We start from the raw sequence: 20,004 nt of genomic DNA on the forward strand, positions 1-20,004 counted from the left end.
TTTATAAATCTGCATAGGTGTGTCATATAAACACAATAAATAAGTCCATATACAACACATCACTTTGAGAAACAACATTAAAACGATTTTATTTTTATTCTCCATTCTTTCGATGTCCTTAGTTAATTTATATTCTCTGATATGCGGCCCATGCTAGCAATGGATTCGTTATATCCATAGTTAGTTCTAACATAGGGAATCCGAAGCAAAAATAGAATAAAAAATAACGACGTGGAATGTCTATTTGTAATAATCGATTAGCGACTGGAGTATGTCTGCCAAAACTAGCCTTACAAACATCGCGACGGACTGATAATAAATCGAGACCAATCAGTTTGCAGCGGTCATGGTAACTCGGTATGTTTAAAAGATAGTACACTCTATGTGCTTTTTTAAATTTAACTTGGAATCCAGAAGAACATCCAGGTCCTTAACAGATGATGCGCGTTCGAGAGCAGTTTGTGAAATATTATAGTCGAACTTGAATACAGACCTTTTGCGATTAAAAGTGATGACGGAGTATTTAGTGACATTTAAAACCATTTTGTTGGTGTAACATGACCAATTATTTAAATTATTCAACTGTTCTTGTAGGAACTCTGAGTCAGTTGCAGATTTGATTATATGAAATGTTTTAAAGTCATCGACGAACGATAGTTTTATATACTTGATCGTTGAGATACAATAAAATTATAAACGGTCCAAGGTGACTTCCTTGAGGAACTCCAGAGATAACAGCAAATGATGAGATTGTACAGTCACCTATTTCCATTATCACTTCATGACCAGTTATGTATGATCCAAGCCAATTCAAAAATGATCCATTAAATCTCAGTCTACTTAACTTGGAGATCGTTATGTGATGATTGATTTTGTCGAACGCAGTAGGGAAATCGGTGCATATATATGATGAAGGAATTTTGCTATGAATCCATGCTGAGTCTTAGATATGTAGTCAGAGCAACTTTGTGTTATAAAATCAAGAACTATAATTTCTAACAGTGACCAAAGCAGCAATTTCACGGTAGTTGAATACTATACCCTTGTTCACATAGGATTTCTTCCATATTCAGGGAAACATTCCCGAACGCAAAGAACAATTGAAAATGTTGGATAGAGAAGCAAACAAACTATTAGAACAGTCATCACAGATGGAATCTTGTAGGGTCCACACGGATATAAATCCTACCCTCGCACATATATCGAAGAGTTTTTGTAATTCCTGGTAACAGCTCTGCTGAAATAGCAATTTGTACCACTCGAGATCGGAGAACATAAAATCGAAATTTTGCCCATGTTGGTTTTATCAAGGTCAAAAATCACCAATTCGGCCTGCTCGATCAATTGCGGAAACGTTCAACCATCTTTATTTTTTTTGGAGTTTTTGATCAAAGTCACAAGCTTTAAAAATTGACAAAAAACTTTTGTGTGAAATGATGTTTCTTGAAATTCGCGCGAAATCCGCGCCATAGTCATAGCATAGTTAGCAGTATGGACAGCCGATCAAGGCGTCAGAAGACTCAAATATCGGAATGACCTCTGCAATTTGAGATGCTAATAGTAATTTGTTCATTGATTGCCTTGAAAAGGGCAAAACGGTCAATAATGAAAATTGCACAACATTATTGGATTGTTTGAAAGTCGAGAGATAAAACGGTCCGCAATGACGAAGAAAAAGTACTCTGTCGTCATGTTAATGCACCATACATATTAAAAAAAGGGAAAATTCCATAAATTGAAATTTCGAACTGCTACCGCATCCTCCATATTAACCATAAAAAGTCGTCAGATTATTTTTTGTTATTCTTAGCTCTAAGATTCCGAGGGCAGAAATTTAAATTTTAGTTTGCATTTTGCGCAGTTGCTTATTTTGTAACATGAAATAACTAGTCATAGAATAACATTATAGGATATGATTGACCTTTATTCGGACTCGACTGCCGGTTCCGAAAACACAGGGTGACGAGCGTTGAATATTTCAAATCGTCTGGGGACGAGTATAGCGTGTGGGGTAAGTCGATGTCTTTCACGCAGCCCTCCTGAGTTCGATTCCCATCCCCGCGTATATGATCAGAAAGTTTTTCTGGTCCGAAAAGGCTATAATCGAGACAAAAAAAACTTCTAATAAATGATGGCGCAACAAAGAACGTTAGAAATCTTCAAAACTGGTGTGTAGGATGCTCAAATAAACATTCTTGTTTTCATGAGAAAGTCAAAAGAATTTTGAATGTCGAAACCAGTAAATTCATTCATGATGATATTATGAATTGCATCGTATGTAGAATAATATCACTTGTAAAATTCATAATTTTTTCGCCGATCGGATCCTACAAAAATTTAACATGCTGTGAAACAGTAATATAGTAATATTTCAATATTGTACAAAAAGGATGATAATAAATTTGAGAAATCGTAAATTTGAGATATTTCGTCAAACGGAATCCAAATATGAAACCCTAACTGTTTCGGTTTGCTTTAGAATCAATAGGTATATAGGAAAGATGACGTACTATTAGTAACGAAACGATTAGGAAGCTGAATTATACATGCAGTAACGAACTACACTAACTACAAGCGAAATGTTCTACATAGAAACATATTAGAATCAGTTAGACGTGAGATAGTCAGTGTTAAACATAAGATTGGTATAGAAATGTTGGTTCGTGAATTGAAAGTGAAACTTTGCAGATAGAAAACACGATTGAGCCTAAAATGATGTAAATCTGGGGGTTGCATAAAGTTTTAGAATTAGTAAGATTTGCGTTCTGTTCGTCGGTTGATAATTATTTACTTTATGCGTTATGAATGATAGCGATTTGCAACGGATCTAGCCAGAAATAATAGCTTTTATTGATAGGTTTTTTAGCAAATACATCTACAACAAGCACTAGGCGAGTTCTGAGCAATGGTTTCAATTGAGCAATTTTCTGTTCTTATACTGTAAAATGAGGGTTGATAATTGGTGGAACTTCGATTGATGACAAAACTAAAATTAAAAATCAAACAAAAACATAACAAAAAGAATAGATTTTGAAACAAGAAACATAGCATGTTTCGAATTGTCTTGGATTTGGGGCACTACTCACTCTGCTCGGGGGCCTTTCCTGCGTCGTCGGATAGATAATTTGCCCCCGGCACTTCGGCCCCCTGTGTTCGCTCCTGTTCCGTGTTCAGCCCTGTTCAATAGCAAACCCCAGAGTCAAATCAATTTGGTTGTGTTTGATATTTATGTTTGAAGAGTCTTAAAATAACGAAAACGAATGGAAAATGAAATGGAAAACATGAAATGCGAAAGAGTGTTTACGAAGCTAGATTATAGGAGCAAATGGGAAGAAAATATGGTTTTGATGCCAGATACACTAACACACGCACTCATATGTTGAAGGGTACAAATTCACTACCTTTTCAATTGGGAAACAACGTGCGTTCCAATTTTCTCATTTACTTACTTTTCATTTTCGGTGTAATTTGTAACTAGTAGGTTCCTTGTTTTCTTTCGTAAATATTGTAATATTTGAACTATTATTGATATCACCTCAAACCAGATAAATTGTTATTGTATGCTGTTAATACTTCCTTTGTGTGTTTTTGTAGAAATAATGAGCATGCATTCTGTGTGTGATAAAATAATTACATAATGTACAAGCTTTTTATTTTTTTTTCAATTCAATTTGTTGCATTAAATGAATTTTTTTAGAAAAAAAAGTAGGAATTTACTTTTTAAATACTATAATACTATGTTGTTTAGTTTGTTTAACTGCTAAATGTTTTACTACGAGATACTAGAGTAGGTAAACTAGCAAGAATAGTGTTCTTCAAAAATTTGTACAGATAGGGCAGTTAAGCTCTTACACATTGAGTACATAGAGTATGAACATGGTGACATTGATAAATTGATATTGATAAATTATTTACTACACTATAGAAACTGAAAATTGAATTTCACAAAGTAAATTTATGTTTGATTTATTGTAAAATTTGTACTATTTCATTAATCTTCCAACAGATAAATAGTAAACTATTTTTAATTGCTGACATTTAGCTGTATCCATAAATTATGTTAATTAATTTGAAAAACAACTTCTGGTAACAAAATGTAATTATAATCGACATTAACTTGATCTCATCACGGTGAAAGTATTTATCATCGCACAGTGGGGACGTGCTTTTACTCAATTATTTCATAGAAATCAATGTACACCTGCCATTTTTATAAGTTCTAAAAATGGATTTTTGTTAATCAGAACGACCGCAAATAACTGTATTCTGTTTTACCTCAAATTTTCTTCATCTACAAATTTACAGAAAAAAAGTTCGAAAAATTAAATAAATTAGGGTAAAGGGATTAAACAGGCTAGTACTGTCTTTTTCATTGTATATACTTGGATCGCTAAAATTTTCTATGTAATATGGACCAATATTGATAGATCGTGTTGAATCTGCTTATGGATTGTTTTTTTTTTTTATAGAGGTTTTAACATTAATGTCATTCGCCTTTTCGGGCCAGAAAAACTTTCTGACCCTATGTGCGAGGTTGGGAATCGAACCCAGGTGGGCTGCATGAAAGATATCGACTAACCCATCACGCTACACCCGTCCTCTTCTGGATTGTTTTTGAATTCACCTGAATATTATAACTAGAAAAAAATTGCGGTAAAACGACACAACGAGTTTCCTGCTCTCATTAAAACCAAGAATGGTTTTTATCTTATCAAAGAACACTCTCTAGCAACATTTCACACGATTCAATTAGTACCATCAAAGAGAGACGTATCAGTTCGGTTTCACATCTCATCCAAGTCAGTCGATAAACCAAAACCGCTTACGTTCGGGACAGAAGAAACCAAGTACCGTATTGTGTAGTGAACAATAGAACGATCTCGAAATGAGTGAACCAAACGAACAAAACCTACCGCCGACACGAAAGAATACAATTGTTGTTGACTTCAGGCAGTGCAAAATTCGACCGTCGATACGAGAACTTGAAGGTTTGCTCAAGGAGCAAATGCATCTTGACATTAAACGTGTGCTTCAATGCAATAAGACCAATAATGTTGTTTATATCAAGTTCTACAAAAAGTTGGATGCAATTCAATTCGCTAAAGACAATAATAATGTGCACTATGTGGAGCATGAAAATATCATGTACAACATTCCAGTATATATGGAAGATAGTGCTATAGAAGTGCGTGTGCATGATCTTCTCTCAAGCGTCATCGATCCTTATACTCGCGCAACTATGTCCCAATACGGAGAGATTCTCTCTATCGAAAAAGAAAAGTGGAAGAATTTTTTCCCCGGTATTCTAGATGGCGTACGTTTGTTACGCATGCGCATGAGGAGGCATATACCTTCTTATGTGACATTCGGTCAGGATACAAGAATACCGTGCAAATCACTTGTTACCTATGACAATCAGATGGCCACATGTCAATATTTCCAAAAAGTTGTTCACTACGGTAAGTCATGTGATAAACCAGACAAGGAGACAACTATACCAAAGGACAACGGTGCTTCCTTCACACCAACCCCAAGAAACATCCCCTTCAACGAAACCATCCAACGTATCCCCTATAGAACAAAGTACACCAGCTGCAATTAACAGCTTACCATCTAACCAACCATCCACTGCAAACAATGTACAACAAGGCGCATCTACAGAAACTAGCAATGAAATCAACAACAATACCACGGCAATGGAGACGATCCACGAACAAACTGCCCCTCAATCCTCGCAGGAGGAAAATGGAAGCTCCTCTCCCCCTAGAAAAAGGGTGACAACGAGATCCAATACAAAACATAATTTATCTAAAAACTCAGCTAAATCGGCCACGTAAAGCTTGTACGCAAATAGGACTGAAAAAAATATCTTTTAAATAAAAAAAGAGAGACTTATATCCAGTCACGTACCCAGAGGGGGGGCCGAGGGGCCCGGGCCCCTCCCGAAATCAAAAACAGATATATAATTATTTAGAAGGTCTAAGACATGTGTTGCAGAAATAACAAGACAGTGAACGTAAAGAAATGTAACACAATAACAGTTTCAGTGAAAAAGTTTAAAGTGTCTTTTTAAAACACCCGTAAAAGGCACACCGAGAATTGGGTACATAAGCAATCTTCAGTAACATTTTTTTATCTTTGGGCCCCTCCCGAAACGAAATCCTGGGTACGGGCCTGCTTATATCATCTCAGCAACAAAAAACCGGGATGTTTCATTTAACATAGAATGGACACCGGTGCAAGAGCGAATTTCTCTCTATGACCCGTCTGAGCATAGCACGCTGCTGTGGGTATTCGCCTCTGAAGCAACAAACGATCGCTCATTCTCGTTTTACGATCCTATTCTATACGGGCAGTGGAAAATTGCGATAGAATCATTTTACCATTACCGCTGATTCTAACTAACCTTTGTATAGGTTGTGTCTATTTAAATGTCTGTGAATGCTTTACACAAGGGTTTTGAAATATTGTAACCCAGTATGAGAATCATCAAGTCGAATCATCGGTTCGATTTTCTGCAATAATTGTCAACTTGCGATTCTCTCTTGGTAAATTCCACACAGCGCCGATCATTGCAAAACTGTATCTATTCTTGCAAAGGCCGTGAAATACTCAGAGTATGAGGTAGAGCGAAGAAATGTAGAAATATTCTCTCACGGTTCATGCATTGAGAGGCAGTGAGTTCTTGTAGCATCATCTACCAGATTGACGATGTTGTATACAATGTAGATTAAAACTATATGCAATTGATTGCAAAATAGACATAATAGCGTTTCGTACGGTCCTTCTGAATACATAGAATCGATTTTACTGACCATTTTAAACCAAAAATGCTCTGTGATCAGTTGTATCATGGTCCATTTTTGGTCCATTTTCCCCCACTGTTCATCGTCTATTGTAGACAGTTCTTTCATTGAAAAATCACTTATGGGAGCTTTCACCGCGTCTTCAAATTCGGTGTGAGATACTGAATTATGCAATACTGGAATCCTGGTTTGTTGAGCTTCAATCTCAAACAAGATTCATAACAGTACATTTTAATCACATGCCACATCGTCATTTTCGACACATCCATGCAACGTGAAGATGTAATTTTTGTTATACCTGTTATTTAGATAACATAAATCATTATATTACATTGCACACTAGTCTAAAAGCTATATTGGAAAATATTGAACTTTTTTCTAGATTTTTGAAGTTCATTCAAATATAAATTTGATAAAAATTGACCAGAAAACATGTAAGAATGATGGGAAAACAACTTATGTATTTTTAAAACTACATTCTAATGTTTGCAATTAAGAAATAGTAGCACTTTGTTTTTACAAAAACAAACAAATTTATTCCAAGACTTTTATAAATTTAAGGCCTACAAATACATGTTCCAGAATAAAATGCAGTTCGTTGTCGATTTTCTATTTACAAACATACAAATGATCAATTACAGGAAAAAGTGGTTACCAAAAGGTGAGATAATTAAGTGCTTACAGATTCCTATGTCATACCTCCTTGTGTGCCTATAATAAAATAGAACGGTGTCGACTGGGTGCTGTCGCCTTATGCGTTAGTAGTAGAATGAGAGGGTGCAAAATGGTTTATAAGTTATAACCCATCTCACATTTCAATATTCATCATAATATATTGCTGTTTTTTCATATTACATTATATTATACAGTCTCTGGCCATATTATTTGACACATGCTGAAAATTTTATATTTTTCTGAAATATTGTTGTTACATCCAACGAAATGGTTTAAAAATCTCGATGCATCATACCATTTTTCTATACGTTTACCAACGTATTTTGAACAAGGAAAATGTCACCGTTATTGACTGGCCGGGAGATATTCAAGATATGAATCCTATAGAGAATGATTGGGACTTTATGAAATGTGAAGTTTATGAGCATGTTCCAATAACCAAGCAGAATCTGATTCGGTTACACAATGAAGCCTGGAAAAATAACGAAGCCACAAGGAAAAAGATTGAGAATTTCATGGACAATATGCCTCGTCGTATAGGTGCCGAATTGGCTGTTAAAGGTTCATTTTACTATTTTCATTAAAATAAATTATTTCATCTACTCAAAAATGCGGGTGAGTGATGTCAGGGACATAACTGGATGACGTGAATACGAATAAAACTACGGCTTCCTCCATACTTCCGAAAATCAGTTAAATAGTCAATTGTGTGAATTGTGCAAACTTTCCTCTTCTTCACTATTAGAATTTGAAACACATTTAGTTTTCCTTGTTGAGGCTCGATCGTTTATAGACCATTCCTTAGCATGCAAAGTAGAGAACCTGATCTCATTTAATAGAAGTTGTATCACAGAAAGAAAGGCGTTTGAATATAATGTATCGTCCTTTAGTATCAAGACAACACTCGTAATATAATCAGAAATGCTATCTAGCTCTGCAAACTTTTCATCAATATTTAATAATTTTTATCCTTTTCGACCTGATTTCGTTTCCTGGTGTTTCTTGTAGTATGCTCAAAATTGATCCCTCAAATAGCTTTTGTTCTTTACGTAAATTGTCTAATGCTTCATTATACCTTATGATCAAACATGAACCGGAATTTTCATTTTAAAATTCCCGCGCTTGTCCAATCGGTAAACTTTTATTCTCTCAACGTTGGCAACACTTTTATACACATTCTGTCAAATTTTGACGCATATCGTACGATTAGTTTTTGTTTGGCGTCTATACAAAGAAGTTGAAAAATTTTCGTGTGGCGATTTTTATAATGGATGAAAATTTAGAACAACGTGCGTGCATCAAATTTTGTGTTGCAAATGGATTTAAGTGTTCCGAAACGTTGAAAATGTTAGAAAAGGCCTTTGGTGAATCGTGTCTAGGAAAAACACAGGCATACGAATGGTATAAACGCTTCAAAGGTGGTCGTACAAGCTTGGATCATGATGAGATCCCTGGCCACCCAACAACATCTGTTACTGAAGAAACCATTGAATTGGCGAAGCAAATCGTGTTGCAAAATCGTTCTGTACCGATTAGAGAGATTGCTGTGTTGTTGGGCATCTCTTATGGATCAGCCGAGCACATTTTAACTGATGTTTTGGGTTTGAAACGCGTCGCTTCTCGGCTGGTGCCAAAAAAGCTGAATTTCATTCAAAAACAGCGTCGTGTTGATGTGGCCAAAGAGATGTCTTTTGGTCAAAAACTCAACCAATATCATCAACCAAGCACCGTACTCTCCAGATATGGCCCCGTGTGACTTTTTCCTCTTTCCCAGACTCAAATTGCCATTGCGGGGAACGCGTTTTGAGACCATAGAGACCATAAAAGAGAATTCGCTGCGTGAACTAAAGGCCATACCTTCGGCGGCCTATAAAACTTGTATGGAAAATTGGATCAAGCGTTGGCATGCATGTATTGCCGCAGGAGGAGAGTACTTTGAAGGCGATAATAAATAAATTTATTAAAAATTTAAATTTTGCGTTTTTTAATAAAATTCCGGTTCTTTTTTGATAATAAGGTATCTCAATTCGATAGTAAATGATAAAAGATCGGTACTTCAAGACCAGAAACTTGAGTGCATTGATGAGATGCTTATCACTTGACTGTTCTGGTAGAAAATAAAGGTTAAGTTACTAAAAGATTTTTGCTTGCTCAAATGAACCTTGTGACGTCTCACCTTTCCGTTCTATACCTTCACATAAATAAAATCTTTGGACGTAGGACTACGTTTTTGTTTTTTATACCGGGGTGCAAATGCAAAATGCAGAACATAAAATCGTACAAACAGTGGTCTGGTTTTGAACGTCTACATCCCAACCATTGTTTCTACTGATTTTCGATATCATTACACATACTTCTACGCATCGATTTGAGTAGATGAATCCATATATTTTAGATAACTGGTGATCGAAACTACAGGTAAACCATGTATAATTTTCCCTGTTTCTCAAAAACATTGCTCACACAAAAAATACAGTATCAACAGTAATCGACTAGCACTCTATGCGGTTCGATACTGCCGTAGATAAGGTTGTTAACGCATCGTTCAAACAATCGTTCTAGAACTTTTCTAAATTTTCGATACCATACATAGTTACTTACAGAAAAATTTGTCCGTGGCTTCAAAATAGGCTTCAGTTGCGGCGAACCACGTATTTTCCCATGGAATATGTTTTTGGGATCAGCAACAGACAAGTGGTCGCTAAGGGCTAGGTTAATGAGAATATGGTGGGTGAAAAGCAGATCGTTGCCCAATTCGTTCGATTGTTTGTTGGCCATTGTATTCATTGACTTGTGGCATGGTGTATGTAATGTGATTTCTCTTCTTTATATGATGTTCTTTTCTGTATTTAGCGCTTCAACCGTATACATAACTCAATGTTATAATCACTTTTGATGGTACGTTTCTTCTCAAGATAGTCGATGTTAATTATACCTCGAGTATCCCATATCTGACGCCATGATTGTTTCAGCTACCTGTTGCGTTTTCTGATCGGCTTCGTCTGAATGCAGATGTGGTTCCGGAGAAAAATGATGGATCCATGTCTCGTCCATAGTTCCATAACATAGCAAGAAATTCTTTTCATTTGCGACTAAACAGTCTCCGTCCAAGAATGTTGTAATTTTGTAATGAATTCGAGTGCGGTAAGCACTTCTCAAACCATTGCTGGGTTTACGCGGGTTTTCTTAAACAAAGCGATGTTTTATCTATACACGGAATTTGTCATTTCCATGTTTTCATAAATGAATATGTAACGCCACTTATCTGTCGATAGGTTTAGTCAATGTTGCACATTTTCTTCGTGTAACTAATTCATTCATCCGTCCTAAGTGCAAACGTCCTTATATTACTCACACCCGTCTCGAATAACGTTGAACTATTCATTACAGAAAAGAGAGAATGGTGGAAATGAATAAGCAATAATCGTGGAGAGTTCAAATCTACTAATGCATTCCATTCTTCGGTGCTGATATACATCGTGCATGTTCGTTTTATACATTCGTTCATTTACACGAACGATCATCGCGAATTAGGAATTTTCATCGCGAATTAGGTTTGGTTCGATGCGAATCTCAACTGTGTAGAAAAGGCCTTCATGCCAGTAGCGATGCAGCATCGGCTTTGTTCGCTCCCGAATATACGAACAAGTCCGAATATCAGAGCGATTATCGAACAAAGACTAAGGAAAGCGAACGATGAGCGTTGACGTTGTTCGTTAGTTTGACATTACTAACGCCATCTCTGGATCAGTCCCGGGACTTTTTTTCCCGCATTCTCCAGACCTGACCCCTAGCGACTATTATCTATTTCCAAACCTGAAAAGGTTCCTCCAGGGAAAGAAATTTTCGTTGAATGTTGAGGTCATTGCAGAAACGGAAGCCTAAAGTTTTCATGGTAAAAAAATCGACGAAATATTATCCACCTGGGCTTAACATGTTTCATCAGCCCTGCCTTTTCAGTTTTTTTTTTCTATCTTAGCATTTCACGACCAATGAACAGCATGTTAGGCTAATGATTGCCATGAGTATGAGAAGTCAACACATGCTGTCCGTCGATGATCAATAGTAATAGCGGTCATCGAGTCATCGATTATTTCAATAGACTTACTTCTTTACGCTTCCCGGATTGGCGACGGATTAGGACCCTAGCTATATAGGTCAGTTGTCGTATGTTCGAGATCGTAGAATCAGTTAGGCAACGGTTTTGTACGCTATGAACTGGCTGCGAAGTCTGTGGGAACAGAAGGTCAAATTCCACAATTTTTACGCAACACCAATAGTGCGCTGCCTCACTCTTCTAGTATTTTAAAATATTTGTGTACCCCGAACCTATTTTAACTCCATATTTGTATATACCTGTTTATTCAAGTGATACATAAATCCATCGGATGACATGTTCGGGTTTCCTTTGTTGAATAATAATACTTTATAAGAGCAAATTCAGCAGTTGGATGTTTGATATGAGAGATCTATAATTGAACTGAAACTGGAACAAACATATCTCCAGCAAGCCGTTTTTGTTTTTTTTTATTCGAACAGTTCTAGTGTCGAATTTAAAACTGGTATACGCTGTCGTTCTCTTTTTTTTGTATTTTTGAAACACGTGTAAAACACTGCTGGGGCTGCCAGTTTGTCTTGTTATAATTTCCAGATTTAAATATCAAAACTGGCATAAATTATGCATCTACAGGGTCCGGCACTCGAAGTGTAACCAATTAAAAAGGCCATAAATTCAGTTTGGAAAATTACTTTTACTTAATTCAAAGTACAAAATGTGTAAAAATAATACAAAATTCAGAATCAATTCACCTTTGCTCGATATGACCACCTTTTGCCTTGACTATGGCCTTGAGACGGTCAAAAAACGAATCGCAAGCTGCCCGAATGTGACTTGCAGGTGTATTTTGGCCCACTCGCGGACAATATTTTTTTCAGCGCTTCGAGACTGGTGTATCTTTTAGTTCGGACTTTGCTCTCCAAAATAGCCCAAAGAGAATAATCCATTGGATTCGCATCTGGTGAATTCGAGAGCCATTGTGTGGACGTGATGAAGTTCGGAACGTTGTTTTTCAGCCATTCTTGGTTCACTCGAGCTTTGTGAGACGGTGCCGAGTCCTGCTGAAACGTCCATGGTCTGCCACCGAAATGTTTGTCTGCCCACGGCTTCAAAGCAACCTCCAGAATACTTTCCCGATAATATGTCGCATTTACCTTGACGCCAGGCTCGAAGGTCTGAAGTTGGTTACACTTCGAGTGCCGGACCCTGTAGAACTAGAACACCCCTGAATATGCTCGAAAGGCGTGCAATGCAAAACACCATGCATTCGGCCTTCAACTATATTCTACTTTTTGTTGTGTTTAACCTTTTGCCGTTTTCGAATTCTTGTACTTTTCGACTTTATGGTGTATTCGACATCATGACAGTTCGACTATTTGTTGCTTTACATTATATTCGATGTTTTGACTTTTTGTCAAATTCGACCATTAGATTCATTGTAAATTCGATCTTTCGTTCATCGAAGTTTTGTTATTCGACATTTTAATGTACATTGATTATGAGGTAGGTCGAACCATTTTTTTGGGGAATATCGAATCGCTACGATTTTGCCGTTTGTCAATAGATAATGTATTTTTTATTATGCAGATTTCTGCATCATGCGCGGCAAAAAATTGGCATCGAAGCAGAGGAAAAAGCAACATGATTCATAGCAACGAGTGCGATCGAGCTGCTCACTTGTGATGTATACAAAGCTAACTACATTTTTTTCATAACAATTTCATAAATGATTGTTAATTTGGATATTTGTTTAAATTTGTTCAATTCACAAAGTGGTTCGTTTTTTCAATCAGACAAAATCGAATATTTTTATATAATCCTTGAAACTTAAATTGTAATTTTTGAAATTCAGTAACTCCTAAAAGGTGACATATTGCTTCTAGTTTAACCAACATTTCCCAAATTTGGAAAAAATACAATGTTCAAAGTATGGTTCGACATTCCCCTATAATATTTCGACTTGTTGAAAAGCATCTTAAGAATTTATTTCTAATAATTTTCACAATTTCGTTCAATTTTGTTTACATTTTATAATGAATAATAAAACCGCAAATTCGGGTTATTCATTTTGATTAATCTATTTGTTTTTATGTCTCCTGGATAATTGATGTGGCGCAGCCACATAACCGAATCCAAGATGGCGACGTCAGCTGAGATGGCCGCCGACCCGCCGTCGGAAGCGGCGGCCTCTTGCATACCGACCTGTAACCTCTTCGTTTGCCCGGTCTTTTCAAAGCTAGGTTTCATTACTTCAGTTAGGTCTCACGAGCAAAACGATGTGGCGGAGCCGCATTCGGTATTCTTTTCATTTGCACTCAATTATCGAAAAATACCACAAACAATTGCCTGGTAGATACTCTAATAAAGTCAACAAGTTTTCTTGGGAATTCCATTCAGGTTATGAAATAAAAAGAAAAGAAAAAAGAAAAAAAAACATTCAAGTCTTTCTGGATTACTTCAGAAGTACGATTGTAGTTCAACAAAACGGAAGTAAACATTATCAATTGTTATTCGTCTTTATTTCAAATCAATACCAATCACAATAAGAAGACTATTGAAGAATTCGTCGAAATGACCCTTTCTGCGAGATGGCTTTCGGCAAAACGGTCGACAAAAGTGCTTTCGGCGAAATGACCCTGATTCGCTCAAACAACTGTTAACGTAACACAGTTTTGGTTGTTATTTGAGAAAATCTTAGAAAACCTTAGATTACCGGACGACAGTCCAGTGAAAGTGGTTCTTGAGTTTGATCTGCTTGGAACGAGAAGAGGAGCACCGTAAACAAGGTGGATCGAAGGCAGGTGCCTTGAGCGAGAGGGATTAAGTAGCCATGGACCGGTATAGTTAAAGGCGTATGCATCATACAGTAAACGATACTCCAAGACTATAGCATTGAGGTAAGCTAAGATAAGGTTAGTAGAGTGAGATCTGCTATCTCTGTCCAGTGCATTGTTCGCTACTACATAAGTGACGCACATTATTGGCGTTATTTTTTCTATGATATTGCTATTGGCCGAGTAATGAACTAAAAAAATGTGGTGGCTCGACTAATGGGATAACTACTGGTACAACTACCATACCATGCATTCATTTTCTTAGAACATTTATGACTATCGAATAATGCACTACCCTGAAACAAAATCAATTTGCATGTGTTAAAAGAAAGTGGTCCAAACGCAAGCACGGTACAAGGCATAAAACGAACATTAATCAAAATCACGCTACAGTATAGCACGAACAAACAACTGAGTGCTAAGGGTGGCCCCTAGGGCGTTAGCGAAAATGAGAAGCATCAGACATGCATCATATACGGTAGCATTCGGGGATTTGTTAATATTGTATGACCCACACAACTAATATCCGAGCTATTGTAGTAATGCAATTAAATAAGTTGCTATTGGTCAATATCGAAGGTTCAGTAAAAAATAAGTTCGTGAAAAAAAGTTCTAGGACAATTACATTATCATGTAGTGTTTTATACGGTACATTAAAAGCAACATTGAAGAAAGTCAATTATATTAAGGAAAGGAGAATCTATTTAGAATAATCAGTAATAAATAAAAATGAATATTCAATGTGTGACCAAGGGTGATAATGGTTTGACGTTTACTATATTAAGACAAAGCCTCCAATAATATATTTTTCATTACAATGTTAAGTTCCTAAACTGAGTACAAGATGAAACAGCTAATAAGTTTAGTTTGTCCACCCAGTAGACCAAAGCGATAGTAAATCGGTGCCTACAGGTTCATAGAACAAGAGATGCTACGAGCGGAGATAACTGAAAATAACAGCTCATAACGTTGATTAGAAACGTTTGGAACGCGCCCACATACTATCACGTTTCATACCAAAGAAGTCAATATTTCAAATAAATAGATAATTGAGAAGAAATCTACCGAAAAAAGCTGAACCAACTCGTTATCAATCAATCAATTCGTCATGTGATTAAACGAAGAATACTACCCTAATCGTAGCACATGAAGTATGTTCTACAAAGTATGTGAATTATTGATCGTATTTTTTTAACCATTATTAAGTGAAACTGTAATGTACATAATCTGAAATAACTTATTCGTTTCACAAAAGTAGCACAAAAGTATCTTAAGATGCAACAAGGATGCATTATTATTGCGTATTTCCATTCAAATTTTGACATTTTAAAAGAATTTCTCAAAACTCATCTTTTAAGGCCTTTGTTTTTTGGGTTTAGCCGAAAATTTTATGAAGAAAATTTCACCAAACATTACGTTTCGAAAAATTGCTTTTCATATCGCATACTTTCATTTTAAACAGCTAGAGATATTGTTCAATGACGGGTAGTACAAAGAATGAGGTTCATGTTTTCGGTTCACGTTCGAGCTCTCATCCATGAAGGGTTTATAGGTAATTCCAGGATATTCCATTCTCGATTGAAATAACTGTTGGAATGGATTGATTTAAAGTATATTAGAATGTATTGTTTCAAAATGATCAATGTATTTGTCTAGCTCATCAAAAATTTTATATAAATCCACAATGTTAATCATTCGTGCTCTGAATGATACTTCTATTGTTGTTGCGCCAGACGTTTGATTGATAAATTACAATTGCAGTTTATTGATAATGATTAATTGAAGATTTCTGTTTTTTATCATTGATGTATTTACAAACACACAAATTGGTGCGCGATCCGGATATGTTCCAACATTTTGCTTCCGGTAATGAGTGTTTGTGTGCTAGCGTGTCTGTCTAAATCCAAAATGATGATTTCAGGCCCGCGATACAAAAGTGAAAAAGGTTTCAACAATAGTGCTGATAACGAACAAGAAATGGCTTAGATGGTAGATAGGAAATGGTTTTGACGAATACAAGATAGAGATAACTTCATAGGATAGATGAAAAAGGAGAATGGAATGAAAAAGACGAATCCTGTTTGGAGAACGTGCGTATGAAAAAAAGTGTGACCTCCTACCTATAATAAGAGAGAACTCCTTTGGAAAGCACAAACCATCGTTTTTGGTAGCCTTTGAGGTAATTAGTCCACTTGAGCAGCCAACCCTTCATTTCCGGATCGGATTGGGTAGCTGCTGATCCAGCGGCTACCGAGTTAGCCACAGGCAATACGCCTTTCCCAACGAGAACGTATTCAGACATTATTAATCACTTTTTCAATCTTTGCAAGCTGATATTCTACAACTTGTTCACTTTCACTAGAATGATTTTTTTTCCGCAAATAAGAAAATTATTGCACAATTTCTCAAAACAAAACACTCTTCTATGATTAAATCACTCCTGCTCGCTTTGTGGTTGCTATCACTGGTAGGACACTTTTGATTAGCTCAATAAATTTGAAAAATACGCATCAATCACTAGCCACGTCCACCATTTTTTCGCAATGAAAAGTGAACAAGATGTGAAAATTACTTTGACATTTTCTTGTAATTCCATCAGTGATGTTTGTTTTCCTCGTTTTCTTCTCAGCTCTGCACTGACAGTTAAATCCGTGCGATGAATTATCGTTGGATCAAAACAAAGAGAGAAAACATCGAAACGGGCATTTGAAGGTGGGAACACAAATGCACGTTAAAGCTAAGATATTTATTATTGAAGAAATCTTTTCTCTTTACGGACCACCTAAACAGATCAGATATGTAAGTGTCGCGTTTATTTCATAACGGTCAAAAAGCCATGTGTCAACATCGTCTTTGAAGGGGAACTGAAAGCAAATAGAGTATAAATCTTGACACCATACGAACAAGAAAAGGCATGTTTATCGTTTATACCTAGGACAGAACCAGACAACTGGCTTCTTTTTCCAGAAAAATATTTCTTTTCTTATTCCGGTTGCTCCCTGTTATAAATAATATTTTCCTCGCAATCACTGTTGCCAGTAGAAATAATTACTCATTCTGAAAAGCTTCTTCCCTTACACTGAAATGAAAATCTTACCTATATTCATTAGATTTGTCATATGAATCGTATGCAGAATATAATTTATAGAAGTTATATGAAAACTTATAATCTTTATTTAAAATGTACGTTAAATCTAAATAGACGTTACCATAGTAAAAGTTATAAGAATATTCCATATAATGTATATTGAAATCCGATGAAACCTAACTCGTTACATAATTTATATTCATTGGATGTGTCTTATGAATCGTACGCAGATGGTATTTCACAAAAGACATACGACAACTTATGATCTTTAATGGAACTCTACATAAAATCTAAATGATGTTCAATAAATTTTATATCTTCATAATCTGTATGAAATTGATAAACATACCATGTACAAGTTATGCGAAAAGTCGATAAAACTTAAGCCAATATAATATTAATATTCATTACATTTTCCTATTTATCGCATGCTGATTATGTTTAATAAAAGTCACGTGAAAACTTATAATTTTTATTGGAAGCATCTAATCTGCAACAAGGAAGAAAACGAGACAGCTGAAGAAAATAACAAGAAATAATATTTTAATTAGACATATAATGGAGTTTGTTTTTACAAAAGAATAGTTGTGAATCGTACTGTTTGAAGCTGAAGAAAGAGTTGCGTCTTCGATATTCATCGATTGCTCCAGACAGTTTTTTAGGAAGTTCTGTGGTTTGAAATCGCTGACAAGACAGTTCATGCAACTTCGTACAAGGATATGCCCCTGAAATAAATATTCGGTACGTTTCATTACTCTGTCTGTCTATTATGGGGATTTAAATTTTTCATTTTTAGTTTCTGGATCCCACGTTTCCTCCGCAAATATCAGGAGGTGCTCCTTAACGGAACTGATGACTGGTATAGCTTTAATACTCGAAAAAGGGAGTAGTTTCCGATTATCAGCTTTTCGGAGTGCATCTGAATCGTCTGGTGACAGTGAATATCCGATGAAATCAGCCAGTCCCAAAGAAGTAAGTGTAGTTGAAACATTAAAATAAACTCTTTATATACGAAAAATATAACAATAAGTTTTTGATAAGACAATTATTTTTATTGTTGTTTTTGATTCCCTTAAGCACCATAATCCCAGTATTTTTTTTTAATATGAATCTTATATGTATCACTTATTCAATCAAATAGCAATATACAACTGCTATATAGAACTGGGATGACCTCCATTAAAAACTATATATAAATTTTATAAATCTAGTCATATGGTATAGATAAACCTATCTATATTAATTCGAGATTAATATAATATGCGCTTTATAAATTGTTTCAATGTATGTTGTGTGTGTATCTAATAATGGTTATAGGGCGTGCCAATAAATTTGACTCAGACTGGAAATTTCATTCGTTATATGAAAGTTTTGTAAAAATTACGTTACGAAGAGTTTTATGTTTCATAAGATTATCTTATAGTTTTGACATGATGTTCAACACACTTTGTAGCTATCATTGGAAATGCTAATAGTGAAAAATCATAATGTGAAAATGAAAATTTAGCTCAGTGTATAACATGCGATTATTTATCATTTGAAAACACTGCGATTATTTATCATTTGAAAACACAAATATAGCTTTGAATTTATTTTGATCAGATGCTTGTTTTAAAGAAAAAGTTTAGTTGAAACAGTTTAATAAGATTTTTCTAAAACACATTTTTGGGTATTTAATTTTGCAGCTTCATTAACTAAAGTATACGAAATATTCAATTTGAGAAAAATACTAACAAATAGAAGTATCCAAAGATTTGGTGCTATTCTCAAGTACAACTAACATAATCAATATTCTCGTCCATATCACACTTCGTGATTTCTGGCTTTCTCTTTGTATCATCCAGTGATTGTTAAATGTATACTTTCCACATTGACAGGACTAAAAAATAAATTGAACTTAGATTCTATTGAAATTAATATTTTTAAAAGACGAAAAACAAAATGTTCTATATCAAACTACATTGTTATTGACGATACTGACAACACTTTTTCTTCCACCCTGCAGTAATAATGATTTCAACAACTTGAACTTGCTTATGTCAATTTCAACCAATCACGAGCTGGTCCGAAACTGGTTCTAGAAGTGGATTAACAATTGTCTGGTCCTGTTCTTTTACACTAGCGATATTGGGCTGTATGAATGAATCGTACACACAGAGGTACCAGGTTATTTTTTCAAAAATCTGTCAAAACTCAAAAATTTATCTGGATTTGTCTGGGTCTACTATATACAAGAAAATTTTTGCCGGGCTTCATTTTCAATGAACAAAAAAAATGTCTCCCACCTATCGTAAAGATGGCAAAACCGTAAAGATCTAGCAAGATCTGACAAAATCTAGGAAAATCTGTGAAAATTTGGAAAATCTGGCAAAAGATCTGGTTAGTTTGAGTGTCTGTCGAAACGAGAAATATCTGGCATTTGCCAGACAAATCTGGCAACCTGGCAACGCTGCGTACACACTAAGATTTGATTCCGTTGTTCGGTATTGTTTTTGACGAAAATTTTTAGTAATCAATGGATATAACCGATATTTTGATACATTA

At 35.5% G+C, this 20,004-nt stretch overlaps 1 protein-coding gene across 3 annotated transcripts in view; it reads right to left on the reverse strand.

Moving 5' to 3' along the window:
• The window catches only part of LOC131435076 (oxysterol-binding protein 1), a 69,887-nt gene extending 52,946 nt beyond the window's left edge, over nucleotides 1-16,941 (reverse strand). For 2 of the 3 annotated variants that reach the window (XM_058602579.1, XM_058602578.1), the window contains exons 1-2: nucleotides 16,493-16,941; nucleotides 3,087-3,176 (exon numbers count right to left, since the gene is read on the reverse strand). In XM_058602579.1, the coding sequence (XP_058458562.1) occupies nucleotides 3,087-3,176; nucleotides 16,493-16,674 (272 nt within the window). In that variant the 5' untranslated portion in view covers nucleotides 16,675-16,941. The remainder of the gene's footprint in view (nucleotides 1-3,086; nucleotides 3,177-16,492) is intronic. The other variant, XM_058602580.1, reaches the window with a different exon arrangement.
• Between the last annotated feature and the right edge of the window lie 3,063 nt (nucleotides 16,942-20,004).

The sequence above is a fragment of the Malaya genurostris genome, chromosome 3 (assembly GCF_030247185.1).
Source record: "Malaya genurostris strain Urasoe2022 chromosome 3, Malgen_1.1, whole genome shotgun sequence".
Lineage (NCBI taxonomy): Eukaryota > Metazoa > Arthropoda > Insecta > Diptera > Culicidae > Malaya > Malaya genurostris.